General features: G+C 34.4%; 1 protein-coding gene across 1 annotated transcript; it reads left to right on the forward strand.

The window, feature by feature from the left end:
• The first annotated feature begins 7,583 nt into the window (after positions 1-7,583).
• LOC101245438 (uncharacterized) lies at positions 7,584-8,249 on the forward strand. Its single transcript, XM_004252134.1, has one exon. The coding sequence runs from the start codon at positions 7,584-7,586 to the stop codon at positions 8,247-8,249; it is 666 nt and encodes a 221-aa protein (XP_004252182.1).
• Positions 8,250-9,542: the final 1,293 nt, after the last annotated feature.

The following is a 9,542-nucleotide window of genomic DNA, read 5'->3' on the forward strand; positions in this document are numbered from 1 at the left end:
TCATTCCTAACATGTTCATAACCTTGAATTCGTAATTCCAATTCAAAGGTAGAGTTGAAAATTATGTTTTTGAGAGTTCTTTCAAATGTTTTAAGAAATTCCTTTTGAAGAGTATTATACAAATTCTAGTAAATTGTTCCAAGACTCAAGCAAGTGAGTATAAGAGAGTATCCATAAATCAAAAATATCACCTAGATCCTTCATATAATGGACCATAATTCTTGAATTCATAATTCACATTCAATAGATAGTTAAGAGTAGAGCTCAAGAAAGTCTTTAAGTTCAATTGTAAATTCTTTGAGATCCATCATTGATTTGAACTATGTTTTGAGGAAGTAAGTAAGGGAATGAGAAGATTTGTATACATTAGTTCCATCTTGTTACTTAGACTTTCGAGTTGAGTCGAGTTGTTCATGCGGCCATAATTTCTATGAACCCTATAAGTTGAGCAGTTTTGAGTTTAGAAGTATCTTTGAGTTTTCGAGCTGAGAAGTTCATGCTCATAATTCCATGAACACTGCAAGTTGAAAATCATGAAATCATCCACATGAGATCATGAACCTTGAATTAAAACTTTAATTCAATGAAGGCTAAGAGTCAAAGTCTAGAAGTTAAGAGCAAGTCAAAGTAAAGTTTATAAAGTTTTCTAAAGTCTTTCACAAAGTTTTTCACTTTGTTTTAAAGACTTAAACTTCAAGTCAAGAAAGAGTGAAGAGTTGAATTAAATACCCAAAAGCTATAAGAGAACTAAGTATTACCTAAGATTTATGTTTAAAGTTAAGCAAAAAGTAAGATTTGAGTTCATTTCTGAAATGTTATAAGGAAACTAAGTATTCCCTAAAAATTTATAAATGTTTTCACATTTAAGTTAAGGGGAAAGTAAGATTTCCCAAGAGAGTTTTTAACAAGAAAAGAGAACATTGGTTTCAATAAAGCTTTTTAAAGCTAAAGTTTTGTGCAAATTATCTCAACCCAAAGAAAGGAAATTATGTTAGAAGCATGAGCTAAATGATATTTTGGGAGTAGTATTGAGTACCGATGTGGGGATAAGAGTTCATATTAACTCATGTCTCCATGTAAACTATGTAGATATCATGGGTATTAACGGGTCATACTTTTTAGATGATCAGGTAAGTTTACCGAGTTGATGCACCAAGTCAAGTAAGGTCCTATACCAATGGCAAGGTATAGGATGGTCCTTGGCAGCGTGAGGTAAAACTTTGTATCAACACTTGGGATCAGAGTGATGATTATCGGTTAGACAAACTCCCACATAAGATATTGTTTTTTATATACATCAGTTAATTGTATCTTCATATACATTTTAGAGTTATGTTGTATCATTGTTATATACATAGAGTTGACGTCATGTTTTTAAAAATCTATTCTTTATATTGCTTTTGTTTTAAACTACTTTTTATTGTAACGAGTTAAGTCGAGTATCAGGAGTTGAGTATCTTGAGTTAATATATGCTTCATTGAGTCGAGTATCATATCTTTGAAGTTTAGTATCTAATGCTTGAGTTTTACTATCTTATTTTTATTCAAGTTTCAAGCTTATCTTATACTTTAGAACTCCCCTTACATGCTCGTACATTCCAAATACTGAGTCATTTGGTCTGCATCTTTTTATGATGCAAACACATGTATTAGGATCCTAAATAGGAGATTTGTTGATAAATCCTAGAGTGCGATTTAGCTATGGTGAGCCTCCTCGCTTCCGGAGGATTTCATTTAATTTTCATATTAGTCAGGATGTCGTGGGTCTTGTTCACTTCCATCTTTATCACTTAAAGGCTTCATAGATAGTCACTATAAATGAGGAGTCTGTATTAATCATTTATTTTATTAAATTCTTTAAAGACTAAAGTTGCCTATATGATGTGTCACGACTGGAATCTAGACCCAAGACGAGACCGGCGTTGTTGATTTCACAGAGGTCCAAAAAAGCCTACTTAAGTCATCATTACATCACATAGGTTAATTTTAGCAGAAAATTTGAAACTTTTGATTCTTTAAACATACTTGTTAAACATTCTTAACACTTCGAAATCATTCATCATCAATCATTTAACATTAAAGAGATAAGAAATTGAAAGAAATAGTTCATTGAGTCTTAATTGTATAATTGCCTAAATGGCACCAATACAATGGCTGAATCAAAACAGGAAAGAAACGCTAGTGGAACATGCTCCACTAGCTCAACTCTAAAACTACGCTACAATGTAAAACATTAGCATCCTCGAAAGCATGAGAACCTACCAAACTCCGGATGAATGCTTACGTCCGGATAGCTGCAACAATGAACCTGTGTCTCTATCGCCCACCTATGCCTGCACCTAAAATAGTATAGATGTATAGGGTTAGTACACACTTGTACTAAGTATGGGTATATGCAAGCACACACTCGGGACAAGCATGAGAAAGAACATCTTTTTCCTAACGACATGATTTTAGGAAGTCAAGTTAGTAGACTTGCTAAATTGAGATTAGGAAAGTTAGTGAACTTTTCATATTGTGTTAGGAAGGTCATTACATGAGAGTCACATGCATAATTATAAATATTGTATTGCACACAACACATAACATCTTCATATAGCACATATCATAGCACATAATATATAATACGTAGTTTCTTTCATATTTCATATGCCATGAGATTTTGGAATCATAGTCTTGACATTAAGACTTTCCAAAATGAGGGCTCAACATATGGGTCCTCAACTATGGATTTTCATTAGCAAACACAAAGTCTGCTTCATCCATTCATACGTACTTCATTTAATTTCGTTCATAGGCTAGTGTGAACACCAGCTATACCTAGGATGTAGTTTAAGACTTTCATGGGGTTTGCTGTGCAAAGATCAGGAATAACCTAATGTCATTACCTGAGTCTAGCTCACCTCTTGAATATCCTATCCTAACACCTTCGGTATCATTCATTTCTTTATATGGTTTATTTGAGGTTGGCCTCATTCGTTCATTGGGAACTTTAACTTTAAGCGACATAGATCATGTGAGCATCATGTAATACAGTGTCTCCCCCACACCGAAAAGAGGTGGAATCACCGCCAAAGTGACTCAATAACATGCTAGCGTACATGGGAATTTAACCCCCCCCCAGATCCCTATATCGGCAGTATAGGTTAAAAGACTAGGAGATGTATGTAGACCCGTACCTGGCAAACCGGACAGTCTCATCTCATATGAGTTAGGTGAAGCTTCGCCCTTCCTGAAAGAAGGTATCACAACTCACAGCTAGCCTATCGGTGCTCAATATAAAGTTCCATTTCATTCAAACTCATACGTCATGGAAACTGGATTCTAGTATGAGGAAAGCATAGCTCATTAGATGATTTCTCATCTCACTATTCACATTAAGTGTGTTGAGGTCAATACTTTGATTAGAGTGCTCATAGAGACTAATCTCTTCATTATCTTACACTCTAATTGGTGTGTACGTATTGATAACATTTACATAGGATCATTTGAGACTACTCTCATCATATACATTAGCCTCATATCATGTTGTCACCAAAATCTTCATTATTAGCACCTTTTCTTTTCATAGTTACTAACCTCTTATTACGTGATTGTTCATTTCTTCATTTCATAGTTCTTGTCATCATATGCCAATGCACTTGGCCATTTACTGTATCTTACACTCATACTTAACCCTCATAGGGTTCATCAATTCATAACATACAGCTTAGGTTCACTTACTTTTGAACGTATGTTAGACATATGTGCCTATCCTACAAGCCACGAGGCTTCATTCATAGTTTGCTAAGTGATTCTTACATTCCTAAGATTATGTACTATAAGACTTATTATCTTGTATGTATGCCAAGATCTTGATTTTTTATCTAAGTAGATGTCTTTACTCTTGGATATTTTACTCACGTATGACTTATGTATCAATAGGGAAGTCTGGGCACGTGAACCGAAATCTTGAATCACTTGGATATTATTTATATTTTTCATTGATTTTATTTCTAATATTCATAAGAACTCTAAATTAAATCTCAACATTTACATAGAAGGATAAATTTTCTATTTTAATTAAAAATCTAAATTAAATCTCCACATTTACATGAAAGGATTAGTTTTCTATTTTAATTAGAATTTTAATTAAATCTCAACATTTACATGGAAGGATTAATTTTTTATTTTAATTAGAATTCTAAATTAAATTTAAACATTTACATGAAAGGATTAATTTTTTATTTTAATTAGAATTCTAATTTAAATCTCAATGTTCACATGAAAGGATTAATTTTTATTTTAATTAGAATTCTAAATTAAAACTCAATGTTTACATGGAAGGATTTATTTTGTATTTATTTTACTCTTAATTAACCGAAGGGTTCGAGGTTCGAACCTCCACAATCCTTTTTTAAGTTTTTTATTAGTCTCTTGTTGCTCGTTCTTGCCTAAACAGAGAGGTTGTGGGTTCAAATCCCCACAACCTCTGGATTTTTCCTTTAATTTTCGTTGCCGGAGGGAGATTGTCGGTTCGAACCCCCACATCCCATTTATTTTTGTTTATTTTTTTCGCTCGCTGCTTTAGTCCTTGAGGTCGTGGGTTCGATTCCCACGCCTCGCGTTTTCTTCCTTCTTATTTTTCCTTTTCTTTGGAACGTACCTGTAGGTCGTGGATTCGAATCCCACGCTCCCATTTATTTGCTGAATAAATTTCCTCCTCCGCTTTCCACCAGGTCGCGCGTTCGACTCCTCCAGCCTAATTTTATTTCCCCTCCGCCAGGGGTTCGATTCCTTCCATCCTCTTATCTTTTCCCTTTTCTTTTTTCCCTCGTGATAACCAGCAGCTAGGGGTTTTGATTCCCCTTAGCCCCTTTTTTGTTCTTTTTTTTAATTTCCAGCCTTCTCAACATGTGAGGTTTTGGGTTCAATTCCCATTGACCTCACTTATTTATTTCCTTTTTTCAAAAACTCAGAAGTTAGCCTTATTGGAGAGTATGAAATCTGGATTTTTTTATCATTCTACTCATTTTTAGTCACCTCTTTCATGAGTTTACTTAGGTAAAAGAGTGGTACTCAACCCAACTTTTTTTCATGAGAATGAACACCACATTACACACACATAACACACATAAAATATACCAAAAATACATGAACATTCGACCCCAAAACAGTGGCTAAAGCCACTTCCACAATGCACACAAAACACCAATTTTTTTGTTACACTTCGAATATCGTTTCCGTAATTTCCCTCACATAAAACATGTTCACACTTAATATAAATACGTCAATCATCCATAAGTCTAGCAAAACAACATATCCATCCTACGAATTCATTTGGGAGCAATGGACTAGGACATAAATAGGGAAACAACCTTAGTTTTCAGGAGCTTGAGAAACTTTCGAAGGAAAGTACTCTTGGAGAAAGAAATCCAGGAGAGAAACCCATACCTTTTGATGTTGTTCCAGTGTGAATCTGCTGCCCGGAAAATCCTCCAAACTACGCCCAATTCACTTCAACGTACACCCCACTCGACAAACCTCTCTTAGCCTTGACGTTTTGATTACTTTGTCTTTTACTTAAAAATTCTTGTGAGTTCTTAAAGTGTGAAGAACTTCTGAGGTATTTTCTAGTTTTTTTGTTGTGTTTGTTATAATAACATGAGAGGGAGATTGAAAACGTGAGAGAGTTGACAAACGCGAGGGAGAGAGAGTTATTAGTATTAGGAGACTAAATTCAAGACTTAGTAAAAATAGGATTTAATTAACTTAGTAAAAATCTGATTTATTTTAATTCATACGTGAAAGGACCATTATGCCTCTAAAATTTCAGATTTTCAAATAATAATTAAGTCACCTTAAGCATTTATCTATTCAATTTTTTAGGATTTTTACATGATGGCTACTTGAATATATTATGTCATTCAAAGTTATATTTCGAGTTAAAGTTTTGTAATTGAGTTTCATGACTTCTTGTTTTTTTAAGCTTTTGCATGCTTACATTCACTTATGGACCAGAAATGGTTCTTGAGTGAAGCTTACGTCCAGGGTGTAGACTTGGGTAATGACAATTAGATTCGGTCAAACAAAAATTCTGAACTAATTATATGAAAGTTATGGATAAGAAACTTCTCAAAAACTTTGAATTATATAAATTGGAGTACCCGAATTAGTGAAAAATCTCTTACTTGCTTAAGCGAATGAATGGCCGGAATCCTCAACTTTTGGAATTCTAAAATAATAACATAATTAAAAAATTAAATGATAAAATCGTTTGAAAAAGGAAAAAGTGTATTGTTTTTAATCTACTATAACTCAAGTCATCAAGCACTATAAACGACTTTGTTAGGTAAATACATACCAAATGCATCTTAAAGAAGAAAAGAAATGAAAGAATGACTTTCTTGAGTATATAGAAATACAAGTGAAGTAAAGCTGTTGCTTGGTACTATTGAAGCTCAAAAGAAAGTTTTTGAGATTTTATGTGTTGAGAGTGAAAGGGGGACGACTTTATTTATAGTGATTCAGGATTTGAAGCGTAAGTATGACAAAATTAAGAATATGGATCAACTTTTTATGTTCGTCAATTTAACATTAATCTATTTAAAATAAATAATGAATGTGTTAAGAAAATTAAATAATTTAAAGTAAAGTTATTAGATTCGGTGAAACAAAATATCTGAATTAATTAGGTGAAAACTATGGCTAAGGCACTTCTTGAAGTTTAAATTTTTTAAATCGGTGTACCCGTATTAGTGAATACCCTTTTACTTGACGGATAGGAATGAATAGTCGGCATCCTCAAATCTCCGAATCCTAAATAATAATATAATTAAGAAAGTGAAAGATAAAATCATCAAAAAAAGTATATTGTTTCTACTTGAATGTATTTAGAGTAAATAAGCAATTTTAATGAATTCGTTAAAGACATAGACATATTGTTAGTTTTAATAATTCAGTTTAGTAAATTAGAGTTCTGTTAGAAAATAAATTCTTATCTGTTTTGTTTTTCATAGTCTTTAGGAAGTAGTTTAAACGTAGGTTGTTACCTAGGTTTTAGGAGAAAATGTTGTTGGATAGTTACTATATTTTAGCTAAATGTTTACTATGTTTTTATTTATTAGAATTACATAATTGCACTTTTTTTGAGTCAATAAAAAAAAATCTTTCTATCGGTCCTCTCTCCTTCTCTATTGTGTTTTACTCAGAGAACAATATATCTCTGGAATTTATTTCTTTCCTATCAGTGGTATCAGAGCTGCAGGTAATTTCAAAAAGAAAAGAGAGAGAGAGAGAGATTGTGAGTTTATGGATTCATAGAGCAACTTTATGCAAGCAGTCATTCCTCGTTTTGATGGTCATTATGACCATTGGAGTATGCTAATGTAAAAAATTTTACGGTCAAAAGAGTATTGGAAAATTATCGAGGATAACATCGGCGCTCCAACGGAAGTCGAGGCTTTGACGAGAGCTCAAAAGATGGAGTTCGAAGCAAGAAAGTTGAAAGATTTGAAGGCAAAAAATTACCTCTTTCAAGATATTGAGCGTCCTATCTTGGAAACTATTCTTTGTAAGAAACTTCCAATGATATATGGGACTCCATGAGAAAGAAATATCAAGGCACTGCTAGAGTGAAGAGCGCACAGCTTCAAGCCTTGAAAAGGGATTTTGATACTTTGCCGATGAAGGAAGGAGAGTCTGTAATGAGTTATTGTGCTAGAACGATGGACACTAGCAACAAAATGCGATTCCATGGAGAGAATGTGAAAGATGTCACAATTGTTGAAAATATATTGCGCTCTTTAACACCGAAGTATGATTATGTCATTTGCTCCATTGAGGAGTCAAAAGATATAGATGAGTTATCGCATGATGAATTGCAAAGCTCTTTATTGGTACATAAACAGAAAATGAATCGAAATTCAACTTCTGAGGAGCGGGCCTTGAAGGCTTCTACTTTTATTTCTTCCAATTTTAGAGGAAGGGGTACATGTAGAGGAAGAGGAAGAGAAGATCGTGGAAATAGAGACAGAGGCAACAAAGAAGGCTGTGGAAATTTTAGAGCTAATGACTACGGTAAAGGCAGAGGAAGGGATTTCAATAAATCCATGGTAGAATGTTATCGTTGTCATAGATTTGATCATTATAGTTCTGAATGTTATACTACGCTGCCTGATGAGAAACAGGAGAAGTCAAATTTCGTTGAGAATAAAGATGGAGAAACTTTATTAATAGCAGTTCATGTTGAAAAAGAGTCTGACCAATAAGCTCTTTGGTATGTGGATACCGGTTGTAGTAACCACATGACTGGAAGTAAGTCTTCTTTTACTTATTTAAATTAAAGCTTCCGATATACAGTTACTTTTGGTGATCTATCTACTGTGAGTGTGATGGGAAAGGGTAATATAAATTTTAGAACCAATAATGGGTGTGTGGAGATCATATCTAATGTGTTCTATGTTCTGTAATGACCTGCTTAGTCATTTTGAGCAGTAGAATTTACTTCTGGCAATAGCTATCTGGGTCAACGGATCCCATGACGGACTGCATGGGAACGACGGACCGTCGAGGGTGTCTCGTTCCAAAACACTTAGACTCTGGAAATTTGGGTACTGAAATCGACTCTCTAAACTTCACGATGGAATGGGAGGATGGACCGTCGCAGGCATGACGGGTCGTCACAGACCTATTAAATGAATTTGAGTCTCTGAACTCTGTGACGACTCTGCAGGACGGACCGTCGTAGGCACGACGGACCGTCACAGGTTGCATAACCCAGACTGGGTCGGATTTCTATTAAAAGTTTTTAAGGGGTGTTTTGGACTATTCCTCCTTATGATTATAAAGTTAGTGGTTTAATGTTAATAATTCAATTACTTGAGGGTTAAAGGAGATAGACTTTAAATAAATAGTTGGTTACTTCTACTATCTTTTATACTTAATTAAATGATAATTAGGGTAAAAGAAAAAGAGTTGGAATAAGGAAAAATAGAAAGAACAGAAAAGAAGAGAGAAACGAGCGAGAGAAAGAGAAGAACACAGAGGAAAGCAAAGGTTTTGGGGGATAGCTTGCTTGATCACGATTCTTCGGTGGAGGTAGGTTATGGTTTATGCTATCTCATAGTAAACTCTAAATAGCAATTGATATGTATTGGGTAGAATTGTAAAGTCTTCTATGTGCTTAATTGTGTAGTTGCATGATGTGATTATATAATTGTGATGAATTAGCATGATGAGGCTGTTGAATCTTAAACCTTAAAAACCTCTCTATTAATGATGATGCCTTGATATAAAGGAAGGTTGATGAACTGGAAAATAATGAGATTTGGGGATCGGGTGTCACGAATCGAGACATAGTATTAGGGGATCGGAGTGTCACGATCCGACACCAGGATAGTAGGGGATCGGAGTGTCACGTTCCGACACCAGGATAGTAGGGGATCGGAGTGTCACAATCCGACACCAGGATAGTAGGGGATCAGAGTGTCACGTTCCGACACCAGGATAGTAGGGGATCGGAGTGTCACGTTCCGACACTAGGATATAAGATGAATGAATAT

This window comes from Solanum lycopersicum, chromosome 12 (genome assembly GCF_036512215.1).
Source record: "Solanum lycopersicum chromosome 12, SLM_r2.1".
In the NCBI taxonomy this organism is placed as follows: Eukaryota; Viridiplantae; Streptophyta; class Magnoliopsida; order Solanales; family Solanaceae; genus Solanum; species Solanum lycopersicum.